Genomic DNA, 26,725 nt, shown 5'->3' with positions numbered 1-26,725 from the left:
AAGATTTCTCAGAATCAGCTTACCCTCTGGTGAGATAATTCAATTACACATCTTCATTAATGATGGTTTAGTTTGAAAAACTGTCTCAGTCTTTGGATGTTCTCAATGCTAAACAGTTACTTTTAACTTTATTTTGTAAAAATTATGATCTAATTATTTTTCCAGGATTCTTGGGTTAACAAAATGCAGCAGTGGGGTGTGCCTTTTAACAGCTCAACAGACCACTTTTTACATTCCTTAGAAATAAGATATGGTTCAGTATTTTAAATCATAGCAACAGTTGATAAGAAAAACAGCAAAAAGGTAATAATTTCCATATGGAAAGAAAAGGAAGAAAGCAGTGAAGTTGTGAACTGTCATTTTTCCATATAAAAATAAGTTACCACTGGGAGATTTGGCAGGAAGGGCAAATGTTCCTATTTGTTTCCCATTTTACATTTGCTAATACATTGCATGTGATGCACTCTATTGAAATACACCACTCCCCTCAAACTCAGCTGCCAATTTCCAAGTGTGTTTTGTCCTTCTGAGCGAAACCCACATCTGTATGTGTCAGTTTCATAAACCACAGTATTTCCTTGGTGATAATTTTCTCAACTTAGTGAAACTTTGGTGAAAGCTCTTACCTCTTCTACTGCAAAGCATATAACCATCTTCCACACTAGCTAAATACCTGTAATTTTAAAGCACTAGCTGATTAAAATCAGTTTCTGCTCTGGCATTCCAAGATCTAAAAGAAAAACTAGCCCAATTTTTTCTTTCTTTTTTTTTTTTTTGGTGAGGAAGATTAGACCTGAGCTAACATCTGTTGCCCATCTTCCTCTTTTTTTTGCTTGAGGAAGATTAGTCCTGAGCTAACATTTGTGCCAATCTTCCTCTATTTTGTATGTAGGATGCCACCACAGCCTGGCTGATGAGTGGTGTAGGTCTGAGGGACCTAACCCTGCAAACCCAGGCTGCTGAAGCAGAGCGCGAGGAACTTAACCAGCATGCCACAGAGCTGGGCCCTAACCCAATTTTCTGATGCCCAGAAAACTTAACAAAAACAAAGTAAACATTTACTTATTTACTTTTGTGTTTAAGTATGATATACATTTATTAACAGAATCCTGACATTTATTTTTAAAAGGCTGTTTAAAGTGGAAAATCTTACCCTATTATAGAATAAAATATTCACAATAGATGTTCACACTGTCGCATTTGACAACAGCTCCCTCTTGTGGTTCAAAGCATTCACTTCAAAGATTAATATATTTAAATACAGTAGTGCAATTTCTGAGCTTAAAATTGTGCTATGAAAGTTAAGCTCATATTTAGTGAATCTTTTTTGGAATAAAGAGGGAAGATTTAGGAACAAGGGGACAAAACAGAATATTCCCTTTTTTGGATAGTCCCAGAGATCCAACATCTCAGCAAACTGTGTCCCAAGTTCTTTATAGAACCACCAATTTTTTTTTCTTACAAATGAAAAGACCAAGTAGATGTTTTCATTGAAAACATGCTATTCTCCATTTAGAAGGTTTTCCTGCTTTTCTGTGGGTATAGTATGAAGAAGGAATCAGCATTCAACTTTGTTATTTTAACAGATAGAACTTTGAAAACCTTACAGAGAAAGTACTATTGAAAATATTTCAGTCCAAACATGACTTAAGGTACTTTTGCCCCTTTTTTCAAGATCAGAGAGTGCAATAACTGGCAACGACCTGTTCTAACAATGCGAAACTGTCCAAAAAGTCCTCTTCTTCAATTCCAAATTTTGTGTACTGATGAACGTAGGCTCTGGTGAAAGAAACAGAAAATGTAAAATAAAAAAATCTCAGGCAAATGAATAACTCTTAAAATCAAACAATAAATAGGCCTCTCCTAGCTCATGAACATTTGAAGACTGCAGAATCTCTTCAAAGTCTTACATTTGTTTTCATGTTTACTGCAAAGAGTAGCAAATTTTCAAAGTTTATGCAAGCTCCCTGTCTTTTTAGTGTCCAAGAGAGTGACAATAAGAAGCACACAGGAGAAAGCAGCACGTTCAGATTTGGTTGTCCACCCAGCACGTACTCAACACCCTACAGGAGATAAGTGGAGTCAATGTAAACTCTAAAAAGTGCCTGAGACGTTTTATCTCAGGCTTGGAACGGTGGGAACACGTTAACCCAGTTCCAGGAGTGGAGCGAAGCCCCCCACGTGTCTTTCCCACGTTTAATCTGCAGTTATGCCAGGTGGTCCTCTTCACACTCCCCACCCCCAAAACCTTCTGAGGCAGGAAAAATCATGTGAAAAAGAATATCAAGGGCAGATATGAATTAAACTGATGTAATAATGGCTGCTACCAATTAATGAGAGTGGGAAGAGAACGATACCAGAAAGGGACAGAGAGTTCCAAGCCCTGTGGAGTGAGGGTGTATGCAACGGCCGCGTGCAGGAGGGGGCCTTGGCAACTCCAGCTCATCACAGAGAGGCCTTGTCCAGTCATTTGAGGAATTCTGCTTTGATATTAAGTAACTGTGGCAGAGGTCAAGAAACCTGAGAACACATTTCTTAGTATCTAGTAGACATTTCTTAGTATCCAGTGGAGTTGAACTTGCAATATTTCTTACTGAGCAAGATCAGGATGTCTTCCATTCTTCCAAGGATCTTATTTTGGAAAACTATCTTATCGTCCCTGCCTTATAATAAAATTTCTACTTTCCTTTCATTTCATTTAGAAACTATTCATTTAGTCTAATAATAATAATACTGAACAATTATTGAGCACTCACTAGTCAGGCACTGTACTAGGTATTTTTACATGATTATCTCATTTAATCCTCACCACATATCCTCTCAGTTTGGACCCATTGCACAGATAGGGAAATGAAGCCTGAAGTAATATGTCCAAAGTCTCACACCTACAAAGTGGGAGCCATGCTTATTCCATGCAACAGATTGAATGTTTGTGTTCCTCCAAAATTCCTATGCTGAAATCCTACCCCCTAAGGTGATGGTATTAGGAGGTGAGGACTTTGGGAGGTGATTTCATGATCATGAGGGTATTCATGAGGGTGGAGCCCTCATGAATGAGATTAGTGCCCTTATTATATTAGTGCATTATTATATATTAAAAGAGACCCATGAAAGCTCCTTTGCCCCTTCTGCCATCTGAGGACACAGCAAAAAGCCATCATCTATGAACCAGGAAACAGGTCACCAGACATCAAGTCTGCCAGCACCTTAATCTCGGACTTCTCAGCCTCCAGAACTGTGAGAAATAAATTTGTTTTTTTATAAGCTACCCAGTCGATGCTATTTTTGTCAGAGGAGCCCAAACAGACTAAGATACTCCAGGTTCTGCCTGGTGTTTTAACATTATCTTATCTGCCTAAGATTAGAAAGGTTTGTAGATTTATTTTTTACTTACTTTGAAGCAAACATGTTCCATGCTTTGCCCACAATCATATCAAGTGGTTTTACTAAGAACTGGCTATTGCTGACCAGTGCTGCAGACTTCTCATACTTGCTAAAGGCTCGCTGGGTTCTCCAGACATTGAAAGCATTAACAGGCTCTAGCCAGGAAGTATAGAGAGCTGGATCTTTAAATCCCTCTAGAGTAAAACAACATAAGCCACTGTTTACATGATAAATCATTAATTTTGGAAACAAATTAATAAACAGATATTTTCTTATCCATTTCACCAGAAATCTCCTTTTGTTTTGCCTTTTAAAGCTGGCTTTATACTGCTTTTGGATAAATGAACCACAGTCATCATTAAAAAAAGTAATAGTTCACACCATTCAGAAAAGTATTAAGGAGAAAGTGTAAAAGTCAACTGAATAGCTGAAATGCCACCACCCAGAGATAATGACTATGAACATTTTGCTGACCCTCTGGTGTATATAATTTTATATACATGCTCTTCTGTAATCAGCATTTTTCATTCACCAATATGTTGTGAACCTCTTTTCCATGTCAATAAGTATCACTCATATTTAAAGTCTCTTTATATGAATATACCATAATTTATTTAACACATTTCCTACTGTCGGGCATTTAGGTTGTTTCCACATTTTTGTTAGTGTGAAAGAATGTGCAATGAGTATCTTTGCAAGAACATCTCTATGCACCTGTGTCATTTGCTGTGTGTAAATTTTTGCAAGGTAGATTACTTTATATATCTATTTAATAATTCTCTTACTTTAAAATCTAAAATGAAGAATATGAAGAAGGCGTACCATCTGATTGACTTGAAACGATCTCTTTTTAATTATTACTAGTTTTTATCTAAGGGGTATTCCAGGTTTTCTTTATATAACAGCTAGAAGCAGCCAATTTGATACTGCTGAAAGCATCAAATAAGGACAATATAAACCTAGAGACTTACCACAGAAACAAAAAGCTAATCAGAGTACTGCTCTTACAACTTCCTGAAATTTTTAACAAAATGCTGTCACAGAGACCACTAGTTGTTCCACAACACCCATTCTCCCCTTCTTCTTTAGTAACAGAACCCCCCAATTTTTTTTTTTCTAAAGATTGGCACCTGAGCTAACACTCATTGCCAATCTTCTTTTTTTTCTTCTTCTTCTTCCCAAAGCCCCCCAGTACATAGTTGTATATTCTAGTTGTAGGTCCTTCTGTTTGTGCCACATGGGACGCCGCCTCAGCATGGCCTGGCAAGCGGTGTCATGTCCGCCCCCAGGATCCGAACTAGCGAAACGCTGGGCCACGAAAGTGGGGTGCGTGAACTTAACCACTTGGCCACAGGGCCAGCCCTGAAGCCCCAGATTTTAACTGTGTTCACAGCCATCCTTGCAGCTAGGTGTGGCCCATGACTCAGTCCTAGTCAGGGATACAAACACAAGTGTGGTGTGCGTCCTAAGAGGAGGAAGCTTGCCCTTCTTTGCTCATTACTATGTGATTTGATGGCTGAAGCTCAAACAGATGTTTTAGACGATAAGGAGGAAGCCACAAGGTGAGGACAACAGAATAACCAGATTCAGGATGAAAGAATTAAACCTCTATCTCGTTTAAACCATTCTATTTGGGGGTTCAGTCACATATTAACTGATACAATTGTTACATTTTGCTACAAAAACACATAGTTATTATTTCCATTTCTCTAAGAATAAACCCAAGGACATTTTTTTAAACATGTGTACCACATACATGTGCAAAACGTACATCATAATTTTTACCTTAACTTCTGCTTACCCAGATCTGCACTGTGCACATCTTTCCCACGAAGGATGAGTAAGTTAGCAATGGAAGTGTTAAAATGAAGCTCCTTGTTGAGAGACATTTTACTAAGACTGGGCAGTCCTGGTAAAGGAGGCCGTATCTGCCAGTCAATACCTACCAAAAGCAGAAAGTAAGAGATTTTATAAATGGCTTTGAACAAAAAGAGAAAAATGTATTATGGTATGTGTATTTTACATAAATTTTTATTTGATAAGTAAAAGTTTTTTTTTTTCTGAGAAAAGTTTAAAAATCCTTATTTGGTTGACCTAAGGTCATTCCAACTACTCAGTCGTGAGAAATGCATGAAATAATACTTCATCGAATATTAAAGCACGGTGGTAGGTACATACAATGGAATTTCTATTCAGCAATAAACAGAAATTATTGATACACATAACAACATGGATAAATCTCAAAAGCATTATGCTAAGTGAAACCAACTTGACTCAAAAGATTATATCTGGGGCCGGCCCCATGACAGGGTGATTGAGTTCATGTGCTCTGCTTCGGTGGCCTGGGGTTTCGCCAGTTCAGATCCTGGGCAAGAACATGGCACCGCTCACCAAGCCATGCTGAGGTGGTGTCCCACATGCCACAACTAGAAGGACCCACAACTAAAAATATACAACTATGTACTGGAGGGCTTTGGGGAGAAAAAGGAAAAATAGAATCTTAGTTATTAAAAAGATATCTGTATGATTCCATTTATAGGACACTGGAAAAGGTAAACAGGAGCAAAATTCAGATCAGTGGCTCCTAGGGGCTAGGGGGTGGAGGGAAGAAACCACCTACAAAGGGGTATGAGGGAACTTTCTGGGATGATGGAAATATTCTATCTCAGTTGTGGTGGTGGTTACACACTGTATAAGTTTGTCAAAATTCACAGAACTATACACTTAAAAAAGCAAGAACTTAAAAATACAAAAATGTTAAGGGATGTAGAAATATAAAACAAAATAAGACTGAAAATTGACTAGCATATTGAAATATTAAGAAAATATTCTTACATTATACATAGGGTAGAGATAAAACTCAGTGCACAGTAACAGATTGATTTTCAGCAAAAATAGAAATACAACAAATAAAAAATTTTGGCATGCTGAACTCAATAACAGTAAGACAAACAAGCCAATTTAAAAATTGGGAAGATGTTTGAATAGAAATTTCACCAAAGAAGATCAACAAATGGCTAACAAGCACATGAAAAGATGCTCAACATCATTGTCATTAAGAAAATGCAAATTGAAAACACAAGGAGACACCAATTCACACCTATTAGAATGTCTATAATCAAAAAGACTAACAACATCCGACGTTGGCAAGGATGTGGAAAAACTAAAATTCTTCAACTGCTTGTGAGAATGTAAAATGGTGTAGCCACTTTGGAAAAGAGTTTAGCAGTTTTTTAAAAGGTTAAATATAGTCATCCTTTGACCCAGCAATGCCATTCCTAGGTATATACTCAAGAGACTGAAAACATGTCCACACAGAGACTCGTACACACATGTTCATAGCAGCATCACTCATAATAGCCACGAAGTGAAAGCAAACTACATGTCCATCAACTGCTGGACAAATAACCAAGATGTGGTCTATCCATTCAATGGAATACTATTCAGCAATACAAAGGAACGAAGTACTGATATATATACTACACTATGGATGAACCTCAAAAACATTATGTAAAGTGAAAGAAATACGACACAAATTCTATACATTATATAATTTCATTTATATGAAATGTGCAAAATAGGCAAACAGAAAGCACATCAGTGGTTATTTGGGGCTAGGAGTAAAAATGGGGATTGATTGACTGCAAATGGACACGGGGAACTTTTTTGGAGTAATGAAAATGTTCTAAAACTGGATTGTGATAATGGTTGCACAACTCTGTAAATTTACTGAAAATCATTGAATTGTACTCTTATAATAGTGAAGTATACAGTGTGTAAATTATACCTCAGTAAACTTATTTAAAACTTATGACATGCTGTCAAAGCTGAACTTGTTAGATAATTCATCATTCTGCTCAAAAACGTCCAAAAAATGTTCAAAAATGAAAAGGGAAAAGTTAAGCAAATAAAATTTATGAGAAGGGAAGTAAGTAACAAAAAAGGCATTATCAAAAATAAAAATAGGGGCCAGTCCTGTGGCTGAGTGGTTGGGTTCGCACACTCCGGTTCAGAGGCCCAGGGTTTCACAGGTTCGAATCCTAGACGACGACATGGCACCGCTTATCAGGCCATGCTGAGGCGGCATCCCACATGGCACAACCAGAAGGACCACAACTACAATATACAACTATGTACTACTGGGGGGCTTTGGGGAGAAGAAGAAGAAAAGAAAAAAAAAAGAGATTGGCAACAGATGTTAGCTCAGGTGCCAATCTAAAAAAAATAAAATAACTAAAATAGAAATAAACCCCAGATGGGTTAAAATTTAAATATTAAAAATAAAACTACAAAAAATAGGGCCAGCCCAGTGGCGGAGAGGTTAAGTTCGCATGTTCTGCTTTGGCAGCCCGGGGTTTGCCGGTTCGGATCCCAGGTGCGGACATGGCACCGCTCCTCAAGCCACGCTGTGGCAGGTGTCCCACGTATAAAGTAGAGGAAGATGGGCACAGATGTTAGCTCAGGGCCAGTCTTCCTCAGCAAAAAGAGGAGGATTGGCAGCAGATGTTAGCTCAGGGCTGATTTTCCTCAAAAGAAAACTACAAAAAATACTAGGAAATAATAAAGAATATTTTTCTATTTTGGGGGTAGGTGAGACTCACAATCTATAAAGGAAGATTTACAGGTTTGCTCACATGAAAATGTAAAACTTCCATATGGTGAAAAATAACATACAAAAGACAAAAATGATGGACAAAAATACTTGCAATCTTTGTCACAAAAAAGGGGTCCAGATCCATAATAATATATTCCCTTCATCTAAGACACCATTTATCACAAGAAAAAAAGTTGTCAAATTATTTACTTAGACTATTAAATTTTATATTTACTTAATTTTTTTTTTTTACAGATTGGCACCTGAGCTAACATCTGTTGCTGATCTTTTTTCTTCTTCTTCTCCCCAAAGCCCCCAGTACATAGTCGTATATTCTAGTTGTGAGTGCCTCCGGTTGTGCTATGCGGGACGCCGCCTCAAAATGGCCTGACGAATGGTGCCACGTCCGCGCCCAGGATCCGAACCAGCGAAACCCTGGGCCACTGAAGCAGAGTGGCAAACTTAACCACTAAGCCACCGGGCAGGGCCCCAATTTTATACTTATTGAAAGAGTTCTTTTAGAGTAAATTACGTGTATATTTTTAAAAATCATGTATCATTCTTGAGCAGACATAAAGTATATAACAAAATAAACTGGTTAAGGTTTTCCTAAAAGGTATTCGCATTCAGTGACTTTATCATTTTTTGACTCAGCATTAATGATGCCCACGTTTTTCACACACTACTGTCCTCTGTGCCTCCAGCACATCGGTGATGCAGCATTCCTTCAAGGAATCTGTGAAAACACCAAGTCATCGGCTTTTAAACTGGTTTTGCAATCATGTAGAGCACATCTACCTTTGACTCCTGCTTAAGGAATGTTGCTAAACTTGTCTGTTTACCGTGATGACCGCCTCTTCCCCACCCTAGCAGAAAACTAAAGGTTTATTTTCAGGAGAGGATATGATTGAGGGTCTCTGGTCTGGAGAACACGAGGCAGAAGTACATACTGAAGGCAGGGCAGAGTACATACTGAAACCAGAGAGATCTAGTGAAAACCAGGAAAGCTACGACCCCTCCCTCCACTTTCCCCAGATTACTGGGGTTTGTCTAAACCCTCTGAGCAGAATATCCAACACAGGAGATAGGAAGAGAGAATGCCCAGGATGACAAATGCACACGGGCTGTAGAGGGCAAAAAAAACCTCGAGTGAGGCAGGTCAAAAGGCTCTAGGAGAGATTTCTCCAAGAAGATGACAATGATAAACTGATAGAATCCTTGAATATATCATAAAAATTTAAACAAGCAAAGAAATCCAGTTGAATAATTGACAGGTACACAGAAAAACCAAGCAAACAAGAAAATGAAGTAATTATTAATTCCAAAGAAAATAAAAAATTATACAGGAAAGGGAAAAGTAATCACAGGGTATGACTGTGGCTCAGCTGTGAACAGCACTTACTTGGTCGTGATAACATAAAGCTGAATACTGCTTTAACCCAGGGACGACACTACTCTATCGGAAGGATGAGGAGACAGAAAGGTGTTTGTTGGGCTTAGGGGCCAGTGTGGGAAAAAAGCTAAATCCTAACCTTCCACATCGGAAGTAAGATGGTAATACCTAAATAATTGAAAAATCAATCAATGGCAATGAATAGATAAAAACGGTAAAAAAAAAAAAAAAAAAAACCAGCAAAGAACTTTGAAAAATGGTTGCCCAGGGGCTGGCCCCGTGGCCGAGTGGTTAAGTTCACATGCTCTGCTTCGGCCGCCCAGGGTTTTGCCGGTTCGAGTCCTGGGCGCGGACATGGCACCACTCATCAGGCAATGCTGAGGCGGCGTCCCAGATGCCACAACTAGAAGGACTCACAACTAAAAATATACAACTTTGTACTGGGGGGCTTTGGGAGAAAAACGAAAAATAAAATATTAAAAAAAAAAAAGGAAAAATGGTTGCCTCTGGGAAGGAGAAAACAGAGGAGGGTTACAGACTGGTAAGTTTTAACAACCAGTTTTATAGAATTACCTAATTTTTTAATCTATGTGCACAAAATAAATTACGGCACATATAGAGTAGAAAACGATGTAGCTATTAGAAAGAATAAGGCATGTCTAAACGTATTGAATTGGAAAGAAGGCCACAAAATATTGTTATGCTGAAGAAAAATTGTAGAAAAAATACATATAATGTGATGCCAATTTTCTTTTAAAAGTCTGTTTATTCACACCCTCAGAACTCTGACTCTCTCTAGTTCTCACTTGCATAAATTAATCCAAAATAGCAAAAATAAATCAACTAATAAAATAAAACTTTAAAATAAAATGTTTTAAAAACAAATAAACAACTAAAATTATAATTTACCTTGGTTCAGAGGACCAAGCCAAAAGCCATGGAAAATTATTCTTAGGCCTTAGATTTGAACCAAGAAACTGCCAGCACATGCCCTGCTGAATTGTTATGGACCAACGACTCCTGTGTGCCTTCCATCTCCCCCTTTTTGAAATAGAGTGTCTACCAGTTATCTTGTGCCTGTTCCCCCACGGTCTGTTGGGAGTGAGGGGGATCATACAAAGAGCTATACTCAAGAAATCCCACCTGAGGAGCGTAAATTCACACCTGGACCTGCTTTCAGATGAAAGATTCTGGACTTTAGGCTGAGGTGCTAATGCGGAAAAACTTTTGGGGACCTGGAGAGGGGTTAAGTACATTCTGTATATGGGAAGACATGATACATTAGGGTACAGAGGGCAGAGAGTGTTAGCTAGCCTCCAAGATGAACCCCAATGATCACTGTCTCCTGGTATTCAGACCTTTGTATGGTCCCCTCTCACATGGGATAGGGCTGATCTTAACAACCAAAAGGATGGTGCAAAAATGACGGTGTGTGACTTCCAAAGTTAGGTCATAAAAGACACTGAAACTTCTGCCTGGCTCCCTCTTGGATCACTCATTCTTCCTGTTGCTAGGATATGTGGAAATAGACACATTGCTGATGGCAGTATTCATGGGGGCAATCTTCATACAGAGCAGTCTGATAACATACGAAGAGTTTTAAAACTATATCCTTCAACCTGGTTAGTGACATAAATATATTTACTCATATATATTATTCATATATTAATATATATGAAAATATTTATATGTTCAAAGCTCTATCAATAACTGTGAAGAAGGTTGACACTCTTAAGTCCTGCATGGGAAAATGACTAAGAAAACTGCGGTTTATTGACCTAAGAGAGCTCAGAGCAGCAAGTCTTACACAACCCTGAGGAACATTGTGTTCCTTGAGACATTAACAGGTATTGCTAGAAAAACAAGTACTATAGCCAAAAAATTCAGGCAGCACTACTTGAAGATGTGAACTTTCTACTTATCTCCAAACCTCAGGCACTATAATCTAAAATCAATAAGGTATTATAAGTAAATGAAGAGGAAATCCACTTTCATAGTATTGAAACCTAAGTTATTGTAATTTAGGGTAAAATATATGCTACTAAAATAATACACAGTAGTGATTTCCAATTAAACATGACAAACGGAACACACCAGTTTACTGCCACTCTTTCCCCAAATCTCACTAATGAGACAGTACAAGGATTTGTTAAAAGCATAAACAAGAAAAAAGGGAATGGGAGAGAAGATAAAGGCAACAAAATTTTGGAAGCATGAAAGCCAAAAAAAAAAAAGAAAGAAAGAAAAACCAGCAGTGGTTACTGACTTAGCAACTAGGGAAAGCTGAAGCTTCTGCCCATGGTGAAGGTCCTGGAAGCAGGTAGATAAGCCCTGAGTTAACTACCGCCAATCCTCCTCTTTTTTCTGAGGAAGACTGGCCCTGAGCTAACATCCGTGCCCATCTTCCTCTACTTTATACGTGGGACGCCTATCACAGCATGGCTTTTGCCAAGCGGTGCCATGTCCACACCCACGATCCAAACTGGCAAACCCCGGGCCACCAAGAAGTGGAACGTTCGAACTTAACCGCTGTGCCATCGGGCTGGCCCAGGCACTTTCAAAAGAGGGAGAAACGGGAGAATTAGTTAAAAATCTGTATGGGAGCAGTGAGAGGCCTGCCCACTCCCTGCAGCAGGGGGAGCACCCCCTCCATTCTAGGAGGTTCCCAACCAGTGAGGCTCAGGCCTCAGCCACATGACACGCTGGGCCACTGTTTCAGGCTCTGAAGATACAGCAGTAAACAAAACAGATAAAAATCCCTGTCCTCAGAAATCTTATATTCTACTAAGAGAAATGAAAGATCCACACTAAGGAATTCCAGAATGCTAGAGACAGAGAAAATCCTAAAAGATTCAAGAGACAAGAAAACAGGAATAGACATCAGATTGATGTGGGACTTCTCAACAGCAACATCGGAAGCTGGAAGATAACAGAGCAGTGCTGTCGAAATACTTTGAAATACGTGAATACTTCAGGTACAAGTGATTCCCAACCTCAAATCCTATACTTGGCCAAATTATCAATTAAATGTAAGGGCAGAAGAATGACATCTGCAGCCTTAAAATTTTTCCCTCCCCTGTACTCTTTCTTAGGAAGCTCCTGGAGGATAGAGTCTATCAATACGAGAGAATAAACCAAAAAACAGGAACATCTGAAATCTAGGAATCAGGGGATAGAATACAGAATGAGGCAGAGATGCCAATGCTGGCTGCTTATCAAGCCTGGAGAGCAACCAGTGCAGACTGAACAGGAGGATGAAGCCCTCCTAAAGGGACATCTCTAAGCAGATAAGAAAGTAACAGATTACCGATGGGTTTGAACGTGTTGAGAAGGGATTGATTTTTATGGAAAAACTTAGGGATAGATCAGTGATAGGTACATAGAATATCAACCAAATAAATATAATTACTAACTGTAGGAGGAGAAAATAAACTGTACATCAAATAAAATGTAATCTGTATATTCGGTACATGGTTCAACCGTGAATAATATTTATATAGTGAAAGTAATGTAAACACTGAAAACTGATCTAAACCAAAAGTATTGGGAGAAAGAAGGGAGATGACGTGTGTGTGTGTAGAGGGAAGGGTAAGAAGATTCAATCCTCAAGTTTCATATTAAGAAGGAAACTGATGGGGCCGGCCCTGTGGCCATGTGGTTGAGTTTGTGCACTCCATTTCGGCGGCCCAGGGTTTCGCCAGTTCAAATCCTGGGCGTGGACATGGCACCACTCATCAGGCCATGCTGAGGCAGCGTCCCACATGCCACAATTAGAAGGACCCACAACTAAAATATACAACTACATACTGGGGGGCTTTGGGGAGAAAAAGGAAAAATAAAATCTTAAAAAAAAAAAAGGTGGCAACCTATAATATCTAAACTTGGAAAATAAAACACACAGTATAAGCAAGATATTTAGAAATATGTGGGCAAATTCTAGAAGAAACAGCTAAAAACACTGAAAGTAGTTTCAGCTGGTCAGTGGGGAAGTGTAGGACAGAGGACTGATCTTTTCCTCCTTATAAATTCATACTGGACAATTACTTGACTTTCAAAAAATATGAGATATAATTTACATACAATGCAATGTACAGGTTTAAGTATACATTTAAAGGAATTTTGACTATGTACTTGATTTCTTTCTTTCTTTCTTTTTTTTTTTTGAGGAAGATTAGCCCTGAGCTAACATCTGCCACCAATCCTCCTCTTTTTGCTGAGGAAGACTGGCCCTGAGCTAACATCCATGCCCATCTTCCTTTACTTTTTATGTGGGATGCCTGCCACAGCATGGCTTGCCAAGTGGTGCATAGGTCAGCACCCGGGATCCGAACTGGTGAACCCTGGGCCGCCAAGAAGCGGAACGTGCGAACTTAACCACTGTGCCACCAGGCTGGCCCATGTGCTGGATTTTTTAAAAACCATGTTCATATATTACTTTATAAAAATAAAATAAAATAAAAATAAATGTCACATTCATCTGAAATTTTTTTGGGAAATGAAACTGTGTGATTAAGAAGCCCTCCTGGGATGTCCTGGTGAGTTTCTGCAGGAGCCTCCCTGGCCAGAAGAAGGGACCATTATTTCAACTGGCCCAAGCCAGTTTATATTGAGAACTCCAGTTCAGCATTTTTCTCAGCTTGCGGCCTGCTTATTTTTAAAATACCCTTTACCTTCTTCCATTTTCGCATTAGAAATGAGCATCTGTCTCAAATGCTTGAGGAGGCCAGCCCAAGTAAACGTGCTGTATGCCAGTGAGTTCTCAGACATTTGAGGAATGTTACGAACACCCAGCATCTTGAATTCAGGATGGGGAACTAAATTCTCCATTAAGTCTCCTGCAAAGAAAAAAAAAATCTGAACTAAATTTTAAAATTCCACATTGCTCCCATTGGCCTCTATGCAACCACGATTTGATGGTTTTGGGTGCCAAATGTATTTTCTCCTCCAAAGCCAGAATTGCTTAAACTCTAAAATGTAAATAAAATTTCACAGTGAACTCTATTACAGACCACATATTTGCTTCATTTTGGCACCTATTTTAGCATGAATGAGAAAACACATTTTGCCAAAAAGGAAACAACAGTTTAGAAGCTAAGTAGCTGGAAATGTGAATGAAATATTTAGCTAAACCCCAGGAAAACAAAGAAGGCATGTGATCTAATATGCTTTTATTGTCATTCTGTGTCAATATTCCCTTAGAAATTTTCCTAGGTCTATTTTCCTAGATTTATTTTACCTGGCTAAATGATAATTAGAATCCGTTAGCATCAAACTCTACTAGGAAAGAAGACAGGATTGGTAATTCCTGAAGAGAGGAATACACTTTGTATTTACACTGAAACAGAATTAAGGAGAAAAGGCTAATTGCTTTGCATTCAGAGCTGCTTTATACATTTACAGAAAATACCTAGAAGAGTGAGAAAATATATTACCATAACATGAAATGTAAATCTTATAACATTGAGTGCAAACTCATATCCTATGTCCTAATGAAAAGAACAAATTTTGACATAAACATCTAGAAAATGCTCTACAAATGATCTTATGGCTAGTGTAGTTTCCTCTAAACATAAGAATTTTTTTCTGTAAAACATCTAGAGCTGAATCCGATTACATAGCATGACGAAACAAATAACAGTTAGCAAATAATTCCTAAGCACTAATACACGAATTATTAATTGTCACAATTTGCTTTCCCCTCCAGCTTTTTTGTTCAGCTACTCTCATCTTCACCTTCTTGGGCCTTGTCAAGACCCTGTTATTGACTGAAGGTTTGTGTCCCTCCAAAATTCATATATTGAAATCCCAACCCCCAAGGTGATGGTGTTAGGAGGTGGGGCCTTTGGGAGGTGATCAGGTCATGAGGGTAGAGCCCTCATGAATGGGACTGTGCCCTAGTAAAAGAGACCCCAAAGAGCTCCCTAGCCCTTTCTGCCATGTGAGGACACAGTAAGAAGGTGGCCATCTATGAACCAGGAAGTAGGCTCTCACCAGACACTGAATCTACTGGCGTCCTGATCTTGGACTTTCCAGCCTCTAGAACTATGAGAAATAAATTTATGTTATTTATAAGCCACCCAGTCTATGGTATTTTTGTTATAGCAGCCTCAGTTGACTAAGGCAGACTCTAATCCATGGACTCCTGCCTTCTCAATCCATCAATTTCCCCTTCTTCACTTCCCTCCTTATCCAGCTCCTTGCCCCTGAGTCTCTTCATCAAATCTTTCTGGTGAAAATCCAATCTCGGATCAGCCCTACTCCTCACATTCTGTGCCTGTCAGAGCACAGCTACAGAAAGTCATCCCACATGGCAGACTGGGACCGTTGGAATTCATAATCCCCGAACGCTGAAGCCCACTGATGCTGATGCTTTGTTGAGAAGATGACATCTCCTCTAACAACTTAGTGGAGCCACCTGGATATCTGAGGTCATTTAGTGCAGAGACTCTGGGGCACAACAGGCATATCTGAGGAACAGCGTGGAGGCCATGTGTCTGGAAGAAGAGAAGGAGAAGGAGAGAGCAGTAGGATACAAGATGAGGAAAGTAATGGGAGGCCAGGTAGAGCAAAACCTTATATGTGACTGCAAGGACTTTGGCTTTAACTATGAGTGAGATGGGAAACCTCTGGAAAGTTTTCAGTAGAAGAATAACAAGATCTGAATTAAACTTTTTTTTTTTTTTTGAGAAAGATTAGCCCTGAGCTAACATCTGCTGCCAATCCTCCTCTTTTTGCTGAGGAAGACTGGCCCTGTGCTAACATCTGCGTCCATCTTCCTCTACTTTATATGTGGGATGCCTGCCACAGCATGGCTTGCCAAGTGGTGCCAGGTCCACACCCAGGATCTGAACCTGGGAACCCCAGGCCGCTGAAGCGGAACGTGAAAACTTAACCGCTGCGCCACCAGGCTGGCCCTGAATTAACCTTTTAAACACGGTAAAGCCAGAGTTCAGTCTGGCTGCTGTACTTAAGAAGAGGCTGTGGTTGGCAAAGGTGGCAGTGGGAAGACCAGGTAAGCTGTCCTCTGGATAACTGCCCACATGACATCTCCACTAAGATATGGCAAAGGCACCTAAGGCTCAACATATCTCAGACTCACCTCTTTCTCTGCCCCCTACTGTGCCCTACAAACCAGAGCCTGTTTTAGTGTCTCCAGCCTCAGCTAACAGCACCACCACCTACACTGTTGACAAAACAGGGCCCCGTGAGTTATGCTCTACACCTCCCTTTTTCTCATTTTTCACATCCAATCCAGCACTTAGTCCTGTCCCTTTTACCCCACTCCCCAGTCTCTCTCAAATCCATCCTCTGTACTCTGTCCCCATTTGTTTAGTCCCATTTAGCAAGGACCTACTATATGTCGGGTGCAGCTCTGAGGATAGGGGCATAGTGGTAAACAAGACAGACAAGGCCTTGCCTTCATGGAGCTTCTATTCTAGTGGTTAGAAACAAAGAATAAAAAAGATAATAAATGAACAAAACAATGTCAGAGTGGTAAATGTTGGGAAGGAAACAAACCGGATGATACTATAGGCACTTACTCCTCAAATAGGATAATCATGGAAGGCTATTTTAAGGAGGTAACAGTGACTGCAACTTGAAAGATGAAAAGAGAAATGGTCAGGAGAATATACTTGATAGAGGGAGCAGGGAAGTAATGAGGACAGCAAGAACAGACCCTCCCTTCGAGGTTTGTTCTAAAGAATAATAGAGAAAAGGGACAATCACTAGAGGTGATGTCAAGGGAGGGTTTTTTCAGTGTGAGAGATGCCATAGAGTAGTTGTATTGGAAGTAACCCAGGAAACAGGCACAAGCCAATGGTGTGGAAGGACGAGAGATGAGTGAGGAATTAAGTCCCTGAGAAGGGAGACGGGACGGGACCCAGAACCCAAGTGAGAGCTTGGCTTGTGATAGGACACTTCTCCCACTGTGACAAGGTAAAGTGGGCTCAGCGCAGTGTGTGGGCTCAACACAGTCAAGTTTGTAGATGTAGGGGTGGGAGTCAAGGGAGCTCCCATCTAACTAACTGCCTTTATCTTCTCAGTGCAGTTCAGTGAGTTCAAGCCATCATAATCTTCCCAGGGAATGACTGGACCAGCCTGCAGACTCAACCTGCAATCAGCTCTCCATAGGCGGTCCAGTGGATCCTTTCAACAGTAAAAGTGATTATGTCACCAACCTGCTTAAAATCCTTCAGTGGCTTTCCCCTGTTCTAAGCTTAACGAGGAAGGCCTTTCAATGGCTTACAAGGACCTACAAAGTCTTCTCCTGTTCACCATTCTAGCCTCAGATTTCACTCATCCCCTAAACCATTCTCTGTGTTCCCGTGACACTGTATTTCTCTGTATCCTTGATGTGCCATGCTTCCTTCTGCCAGAGGGCCTTTGAACATGCTGTTCCATCTGCACGTGCTATTCCCTTCTCCCTCTCCTTGCTTAGTCAACTCTAAGTCCTCATCCAGCTCTTGGCTCAAGTGTTGTTTCCTCAGGGCAGCCTTCTCTGCCTCTTCCGCCTAAGTCTGGTTTATTCATGACACAGTCTCTTGGAACTGTACTCCTTTCTTTCAGAGCGTTTAACTCAGTTTTTAATTATACAGTCTTGGTGTCACTATTTGTTTAATGTCTCTCTTTCACAGTGAACACTGTGAATATCTGTGTTGGCTCCCCACTGAATCCCCAACATTTAGCATAGTTTCTGGCACATAGCAGGAAGTCAATAAATATTGGTTGAATGAACAGATGTGCATTATGGCAAGTACTGTGTAAAGCACAGAAATTAACAAGACACATGTCTGCAAGGCAGCTTCAAATTAGTGGGGACTACAAAACATGCACATGACACAATCCCGCTCTAAGGAAACACATGGTGCTAGTTAAGTGGTAGCATCTGGGAAGGGGTGGAAGGAAGACTGATTTTTGCTTGCATATTCTTTTGTACTCCTTGAATAAATGAGTATATGTGTATTACTTTTAAAGATAAGTGAACACACTCAAAGAAACAATAAAGGCAAAAAACGTTAAGTTACATAAAAGAGATAGAGAATGCCACAGGAGTTCACACAAAACAGAGCTACTTTTAGGGAAAAGCCTCAGTAGGAAAGCTTTCTGGAAAAAACTATCACTTGAATTGGACCTTGCAGGATAAGTAAGGTTTCAATAGAGGTGAAGAAGGGAGGAAGGAGGGATTTCTAAGGAGAGGGAACATTGAGCAAAGGGACTATGGCAGGAAAGTACCAGGTCGACGAAAAACAGTAGAGACAGGATGAAAAGTAGGTGGGGATCCATGCAGAGGTGGGAGTAGGTGATGAAGCTAGAGAGCTGGGGTTCAGGAAATAATGTGGAGGCCAGGCTAAGGAGTGCTGACCAATCTGGCAGGTAATGCATGAGCCACAGAATGATCATAAGAGAGTACAAGGATTAGATCTGTCCATTGGGAAGGCTCATTCGGGGTCAGTGTGCAAGATGGACTGTAGGGGGAAGAGGCAGGCAACAGGAAAGAAAGCTGGATTATGACCACTTAAGACAGGAATGTCCATGTAGACATAAGCTTATGTTTTTACGCCAAAAAAAGAGAGAGAGAGAGAGAGAAGGGGAATAGAAAGAGGCTAGTTTACTTTGTACTCAAGGAGAGCACACAATATTAATTGAGAGATATTGACACCCTGAACCAGTGTCAGAGAGATCAAGAAGTAGGGGAAGAATGCAGACAGATGGCAGAGATGGCATCAACAGGTCTGACATACTGATGAGATACGAGGACAGTGGGAGAAATCCAGGTGACAGGATTGAGGAAGAGGGGAAGGGGAGAGAAAGCAGGGGGGAAAAACGATGAATCCACTCAGAACATGATAAATTTGAAGAAGCAGAAGGCAAGTAAGAACACTGGGATAGGCAACTATTTGAGAAAGAGATTAAGACTGGGGGGGTGAAGATCACAGTCATTTGCATCTAGACGATTTGAACGGATAAGGCACCACTTGAAGAACAAACTGAAAAAACAATGGTGGGTTTCTTCATGAGGTGATAAAAATGGTGGTTGTAAAACTTTGTGAATATGCTAAAAAACATTGAATTGTATACTTTAAATGGGTGACCTGTATGTGAATTATATCTCCAAGTTGTAAAAACAAAAAAAAAAAGAGGAGAAAGGATCCTGAAGAATGGAGTCAGTGGGTGTCCATCACTCTTTTAAGAAATTTAGTAACTTCTCAATAAGACAGTTTGGAGAGCTAAGTAGCTCTTTAGGAAGGGCTTTTTGTTTTCTTTTTAGGAAGATTAGCCCTGAGCTAACATCTGCTGCCAATCCTCCTCTTTTTGCTGAGGAAGACTGGCCCTGAGCTAACACCTGTGCTCATCTTCCTCTACTTTATATGTGGGATGCCTACCACAGCATGGCTTGCCAAACGGTGCCAGGTCCACACCCAGGATCTGAACCTGGGAACCCCAGGCCACCAAAGTGGAACATGCAACTTAACTGCTACGCCACCGGGCTGGCTCCTAGGAAGGTTTTTGAGATGAGGGAGACCTTCAGGCAGAGGGGAGGAGCAAGTGAAGAATAATTTGAGGCATTCAGAACATAAGACTTTCCTACACAGAACATACAGGGGGACAAATACCTAATGGATTTCTTCTGTAGTGAAATGAGCCTTCCGCAGAATAAGTAGGCTGGAACACACTTCCCAGCTGATGTGCGAGGACCTGATTTATATCACTGAAGGAGATCTGCTTGATATTCATCAGTTTCGCACAGATCTTATGAACAGCATCATTCTCATGAACAAGGAGGGCGTCTGAAGATCGGTACAAGTGAGAAAGAGTCAAAACGGAGTTGTAGTTCTGAACAATAACCTGGAGACAAAAAGGTCAGAGAGAAGAAAGGTAGGAGAGAACAGCAGTTAAGAGGGTAGATTCTAAAGGCATCCTGCCTGGGTTCAAATCCTGACTCTGTCACTTTTTAGCTATATGATCTTGGACAAGTTATTTAATCTCTCTATGCCTCAGTTACCTCGCTTTTAAAATGGGGATAATTATTACCCCAGCCTCCTAGCGTTGTAAAGATTAATGACAGAATGCAAGTAAAGCCCTTAGAACAGCCTGCATATCGAAAGGGCTCAGTAAACGGCGACTACTACCATCACGCTTTCCTCCTACATCATTTCCTATAGTGACTTATCTCACCTCTGTTTTATCATTTCCCCTACTAGGCAGATCAACAGGAAACTGGCCTGTATAGAAATTTCCTCTCAATGAAAAGAAATGAAAATTCTTTTAAGGTTGGCAATGGCACCATGAATTCCAACATGAGGTCAAGGTCCTTGCTTACATACTGTAGCCAGAGGGACTAACATAGGAATGGGTTTCTGAGAGAAGATGCACAATTGTCTTCTTAGGATTTTTTTTTTTGCTGATGAAGATTTGCCCTGAGTTAACATCTGGTGGCAATCTTTCTCTCTCTGTGTTGTTGTTTTTTTTTTTTTCCAAGGAAGACTGTTGCTAACACCTGTGCCAAGCTTCCTTTATTTTGTATGTGGGTCACTGCCATAGCATGGCCGCCGCCAAGTGGCAAATGTCCATGCCTGGGGAACCCAACCCAGGCGGCCAAAGTGGAGCACACCGAACTTAACCACTAGGCCACAGGGCCGGCCCTTTCTTTGGAATTTTTAAAAACAAGGACATCTCATTTATTTGGAAAAGTTTAAGCAAAGTTAAACAAATTGTTCATGAAAGTACTACAGCGTATAATCACTCCTAGAGCAGTACCTTAAGGTTTCCAAAGGGTAAGATCAATCTTTCATCTACATTTATTTCAACTGCAAAGAATACAAAATAGAAAATTTTCAATTAATATTCCATACCTCACCAGTTCCATAAGGCCATATAATCTGATTCATTTTCAAAGAGTTTGAGTACTGATCTTGTAAATTCTGTGTAACGAAGGCTCCTAGCCCTGATCCTGTGCCCCCAGCCATACTCATTATGATAAAAAAACCACTCAAAGAGTCACATTTCTCCACTTCCTTCTGGATTAGGTTCCTTATAGATTCTTCATGCCTGGGTCCATGAACAGAGTAACTAGGCAATGCAAAGGAAACAAATACAAATACCTTTCAATTTAACCGAAGAGATGCAATGCAGAGAGAATGATATACGATAGAGAAGCCTTTTTAAACCTATGGGAATGAACTAACTCTCATGAAAGGCACAGGTACCCTGATGGACAGAAATTGAAATACACAAGTTAACTTGTTAAATGTACTTAACAAGTGAATAGGACTGCTAGGAGAGTGAATTTACTGGGTACAGAAAATTCTCTTTTATAAGTGATTCCCATAAAATGGAGACTTAGCCAGAGACATCAATTACCAGACAGTTTTGGAAATTTATGGTACAATATTCAATATTCATAATAATACTCCTAAAGCAGTGATTCTCAAACTTTGCTGCACATTAGAATCACCTAGGGAAGTTTTGAAAAAATCTCAACATCCAGGTTTCATCCCAAACCAATTAAATCAGAATTTCTGGAAGTGAGCCCTAGGTACTGGAATTTTCCAAAGAACCCCAGGAAATACTACTGCCTTGTTGTATTCCCTATTAGCTGGAATACCTGCCAGATAAAGATATTGTATTATCTGATAAATAAGTTAGTTGACAGAATGACAGTGAAGAAGTGGAAAACGCTGCTGCAAGAGATCCCTAGTTTCATCACTACCTGGACCTGAGCACACACCTACGTGAAAAGAATGAGAGTTTCTCTTGGGTGAAGTCATACTTTAAATTTTAAAACAGCAATTTTGCAATTATGTGCTTGGTATATCAACTGTGCCGCTGTAATTACACTGTCTGTTGATCGACTGTGTAGCTTTATCTAAAGTGAAAATCATGAGGAATTATTCTTACCCATACGCCCAGTTGTTTCCCGAACCTTGTTTTTGACAGAAGCTTGAATGCTGGCCATATTTCCATCGGCCAGACTGGGCAGCCTTTGATAGTGTTTGATTGATAACTTTAGGTTCCATGTCAACAAGTACAGCCCGGGCAATTGGAACTAGAGAGGGAAAAAAATCAAAAGATAAATATTTCATATGTCTGATTTAGGTTAACTCAGAGCATAAACTTCTAGGTCCAAAAACCGCCCCCCCAAACAACCCAAAGGTTGAGGATAGAAAGATCTGTCATACCGCTTTACTGCTTAGAAATCAAGGTAGGCAACAGCAGGTATATGGAGATGGCTCATAACGGCTAACATTCTGCTAGGCAGGATGAATCGATGTGGGCTAAAATGATCATTGGGTCAGGTCTACAAATATCTGTTGATGCTCACAATATACCATGTACTGTGTTGGGAATACAGAGATTAAAATAGCATCAATTCAGTCCTAGAACGACCAGTGGGTTAGACAAAACACATCAACACTCAATCACAGTATGATGTGATATGACCCATGACAAAGCCATACCAATGGAGTAGCATATTCAGGGGTACAAAATACCAGGGGCATAACAAGCAGCTCAGGAATGTTGAAGAAGAAGATGGGAAGAAGGGGGTGGATGGGGATGGAAAGCAGGCAGGGCTCGGATCTTGGAAGTCCTTGGATGCAGTACTAAAAAGCTTAAAATCGGTCTTTTAGGCAATGCAAAACCAGTGAAAATGTTCAAGCAGGGAGGGAATAGTCAGATGCCTTTTTTAACACAGCAGTGTAGAGGACAGATGTGACAGACACAACAGTCTAGGCAGGGAAACTCAGAAGGAGTATCCTGAAACAGTCCAGGTGAGAGAGGATAAAAGCTAGAACTAAGGTAATGACAATGAAGATGGAAAAGGCAGAACAGTCTCAAGAGATATGTAGGAGGTAACTTAAGCAGATTTTGATGTTTGACTGTTTGGGGCAATAAGAGCCTAAGTTTTAAGGAGCCCTTGGGTATGGAGATATGGAGTTTCAGAGGCACATGGCAGATACAGGTGGAGATGTCCAGTAATCAGCGTGCAGCCCGAAAGAGATTTGAGAGTCACTCGTGTAAAAATGAAGCAAATTATGAGAGTGACTAAAATTGCCCACAGAGAACTGCTCTGAGGACAGCCTAAGATGCAACCAGTGGAGAAGAAAAGTTCAGAGATGAAGGAGAAGGAATTTCAAGGAGGGAGTTTTATAGTTACTGTTATCAAATCCAGTAAAGAAGTTAAGTGAATTAAGAAAAGAAAAACAGTCATTGGATCTGGTAATTGGGAGACCACTGCAGACTTTTCTTATAGCAGCTTCAGTGGTGTTGTAGGGAAGAAGCAGAATTATATTGGTTAAAGAGGGTTCTCCTTTGCAAATCCTGGATGAGAAGGCAAAGAGACAGGAAAGAAGAAAAAAGCTACAGTCAAGAGACAAGTTTTATTTGTTTGGTTTTAGACTGGTAAGCTCTGAGCATTCTCACCAGCTGAAGGGAAGATGCCACAGGAGAGGCAAAGGTTCTTAACACAGAAACAAAGGGTGGAGAGCATTCTCCAGTAAGATGGGAAGGGGTGAGGTTCAGACACTGTGGAGGGTCTGGCCTTGAAGAGGTTGGTTATGTCAGAATAGAGGAGAGGACTGCGGACCACACATACCTCCATTTTCCTCCTCACTAAAGAATCTTTCTTTGCAAGATGCTTGATATGCTTCATTCTCTCTTTTAGAGGAGAGTCTCTGGGGACAGTGTGAGTCAATAAATAAAGCATCAAACACTTCGAAACCAATCTGATTGCCACACTGACCAAGTTGCACTGTTACTATTGACATGCTGAGACACAAACTAGGCCTATTTCCTCAAAACAGTGAGCAACCTGTAATAGAAAAATATAGGCTTTCAGAACTACTACATTACTAATAAATAAAGAACAAATAAAATGCCCTATGTGTTACTGTACATCAATAAAAAACGTAATTTTAAAATGCCATGTATGTATATGGTTTTACAGATGAAATAGCTATGTTGACTAAGGAGCCAAGCATTCAGGGAAGTTGTTCTGTTTCTACGGTTTTGGGATTTGGAATTTACTGTACCCAAATCCATTGATACACAGCTCAATAGTTTCCAAAATCTGTTTTGTAATCGTTATTTTCTTAAGCATGCACTTAAACAAAAAAATGAATGTTGGTTGAATGAATTTGTAGTATACACTTCACACCACAGGGACACATAGAACGCAGAAGTTAGCTCAACAATTCTACATTTAATCAGCATTATTTCTCTCTCTTCTAAATAATGACTTTCTCCCTCCACCGATCACCTTTCCGGGCTGGTAACTACAGTAACACTTACAACAAAGACTAGGTGTTTAGCTCGGGTAGGACAGCGAGGAAGACGAAGCTTGGACAAAGAAGACCACATGAAATACCAGAGCAAGTCTTCACTATTTTTAGCAATGAAACGAGACAATTTTTGATAAAGACCGCACACCACGTCTGTGCAGCACTGGAAAAGAACAGTGGCTTGTGAGCCAATTTTCAAGCAACCCTGCAAAACAGCTATCATTATTCTCATTTTACAGATAAAGAAACTGAGGCTCTGAAAAATTATGTGACTTTCGCAAGGCCACTGAAATAATACATAGCAAAGCCAAGACGCTCCCTCTCCCCACCAGCTCCAGGAGCGCCCCATTAACCCCACTCACTGACAGCACCAGGACCAGCGGTTTCCGTCTTGTTCAAATGTCGAAGGGACAACCCTCTCATTATGCGCATGCTCACTTTCAACACTAAAAAAGCTACAGAGAACGAATGCGCATGTTCCACAAACGAAGAGTTCTGTGTATTTTTTTTTCCTATTCAGAAAGGTTAATTACGCATGTTCAAATTCAATTTATCAACTTCACAGATGGTACGCATGCTCACTGTCCATCAAAAGCTGCAGCTGAAAATGCGCATGATCTAGCTTCCAAGAGCGGCTTCGGCTGGGGTTCTGCGCATGTTACTGCCAGTACCTGGCAGCTGGCGATAGTTCTACGCATGTTCATTGCCCACAGTTCGGCTTCACAGAACCGTGTACGCATGCTCCAGCGCTGAACTTGAGGAGCCAGTCCAGGGCCTAAGCGCAGACGCACTGTGCCCAAGCAGCCGGTGATGGCGGCAGCGGCGGCGGTGGCTGCGGCGGGTCCGGGCCCATGAGGCGACGACGGAGGCGGGACGGCTTTTACCCAGCGCCGGACTTCCGAGACAGGGAAGCTGAGGACATGGCAGGAGTGTTTGACATAGACCTGGACCAGCCAGAGGACGCAGGCTCTGAGGATGAGCTGGAGGAGGGGGTGAGGCCCGGGGTCCCGGGGGGCCCGAGGTGACAGGGCTGGGACGGCAGCGCGGGCCCTGGAAGCCGGGCGCGTGCGAGAGCGTGGAGACCCTGGGGGGCGCGAGTAGCCTCCGGGAGGAGCCGAGGCGCCGAGCGGCCCGAGGCAAGGGAGCGGGCGGGGCGGACCTGGCCCTAGGTGTGAGGCCGCTGAGGGGCTCGCAGGTGCAGGTCGTGCCCTTAGCCCCAGATCAGCGCAGCCCGGAACAGCCTGTTGGTGGAGGGAACCAGAAAGGGCGTGTGTTGGATTCCTCGAGCTGCTGGACTTGAGTGTGGCGGGGCGCGAGTGGTGTGAGCATGTGTTGGGGGGAGGGGGACTGCGCTTGCTGGGTGTCCCGTAAGTGCAGGTGAAGTGCGGAAGGGCTTCCCTGGAGTGTAAGATTTCGAGTATTAAATCTTCAGACCTCCCACAACCACCTCTCTTCTCGGCCTGTCGCTTCTCTCCTAGGAAGCGCTCAGCTGTTAGAAGTGACAGCTGAAAACTTCTGTCGGGAGTAGCGCTGCCGCTGCTGTTACAGCCACCAGGAGTTTTATTTCGGGAGCAAGGGGGCTCTGCTGCATCTTCCAGGGTTTGTTTGTTTGCTTTTTTTTTTTTTTTAACCCCCTTCCGTGTGACTTTTTAAAAAAGTATTTATGACGACACACGGCATTTGTAACTTACTTTTCCCCCGGTTGAAGATGTCTACATTTTTCAAAATGCTTTATGTAATTTTGGGATGGAAAAAAAACAGCGTTGACAGCTGTGATTTGGCTTGCCAAAAATAAATTGCTTGAATTGAGACTTGTGAATGGTGGTGTGAGGGCTTTCCTTGCTGTAATTTAGGGTGCTAAATTTAGAATTGTTTTTCCCAATGCATAGCTTGGTTTCACCTTTGCTGTCTTAGTAGTTTGTCATTCTTTGTAGAATATCTTATTTCAAGATAAATTTATTGAAAAATCACAAATTGGACCTGAAGTTCAAAAATGGTGTTGTACTAAATCTCTGATTCTGAGTAAATGATCATTGATGATAACCTCAGGGTAATTTAGGTTCTATTGCCTAG

The 26,725-nt window shown here is 41.0% G+C and overlaps 2 protein-coding genes across 10 annotated transcripts in view; one reads left to right on the top strand and one right to left on the bottom strand.

Annotated features, from left to right (window-relative positions):
- Window positions 1–929: 929 nt before the first annotated feature.
- Window positions 930–25,190, bottom strand: TUBD1 (tubulin delta 1). 5 transcript variants are annotated; one of them, XM_046674375.1, is made up of 10 exons: window positions 25,015–25,188; window positions 24,663–24,815; window positions 23,968–24,183; window positions 22,272–22,419; window positions 21,227–21,443; window positions 19,988–20,219; window positions 14,042–14,206; window positions 5,186–5,326; window positions 3,395–3,578; window positions 931–1,779 (listed from the first exon to the last, which is right to left on the bottom strand). In XM_046674375.1, exons 3-10 carry the CDS (start codon window positions 24,137–24,139, stop codon window positions 1,677–1,679), a joined length of 1,362 nt encoding a protein of 453 aa, XP_046530331.1. In that variant the 5' UTR covers window positions 24,140–24,183; window positions 24,663–24,815; window positions 25,015–25,188; the 3' UTR covers window positions 931–1,676. The 5 variants fall into 5 exon arrangements, with proteins under 5 accessions (XP_046530333.1, XP_046530334.1, XP_046530335.1 ...); XM_046674377.1 differs by lacking the exon at window positions 14,042–14,206 and having other exon boundaries at window positions 930–1,779; window positions 25,015–25,190; XM_046674376.1 differs by lacking the exon at window positions 24,663–24,815.
- Window positions 25,191–25,434: 244 nt separating this feature from the next.
- RPS6KB1 (ribosomal protein S6 kinase B1) overlaps window positions 25,435–26,725 on the top strand; it is a 44,566-nt gene continuing 43,275 nt past the window's right edge. For 2 of the 5 annotated variants that reach the window (XM_046675381.1, XM_046675383.1), the window contains exon 1: window positions 25,438–25,644. In XM_046675381.1, the coding sequence (XP_046531337.1) occupies window positions 25,504–25,644 (141 nt within the window). In that variant the 5' untranslated portion in view covers window positions 25,438–25,503. Of the gene's footprint in view, window positions 25,645–26,130; window positions 26,252–26,725 lie in introns of those variants that run through there. The other 3 variants (XR_006890593.1, XM_046675379.1, XM_046675380.1) reach the window with 3 other exon arrangements.

The sequence above is a fragment of the Equus quagga genome, chromosome 11 (assembly GCF_021613505.1).
Source record: "Equus quagga isolate Etosha38 chromosome 11, UCLA_HA_Equagga_1.0, whole genome shotgun sequence".
Lineage (NCBI taxonomy): Eukaryota > Metazoa > Chordata > Mammalia > Perissodactyla > Equidae > Equus > Equus quagga.
Note: the sequence above shows the minus strand (reverse complement) of the source record. Positions and strands in the feature narration are given on the sequence as shown.

Excerpts from the sequence above, each read along its gene's own strand:
- TUBD1 (XM_046674375.1), bottom strand. The coding sequence starts at position 24,139 with ATGTCAATAGTAACAGTGCAACTTGGTCAGTGTGGCAATCAGATTGGT. Across the intron at positions 22,420-23,967 it reads TAGTGAGGAGGAAAATGGAG|TTCCAATTGCCCGGGCTGTA; the intron begins GTATGTGTGGTC and ends TTCCCTCTCTAG. Across the intron at positions 14,207-19,987 it reads CTACAGAAGAAATCCATTAG|GAGACTTAATGGAGAATTTA; the intron begins GTATTTGTCCCC and ends TTTTCTTTGCAG.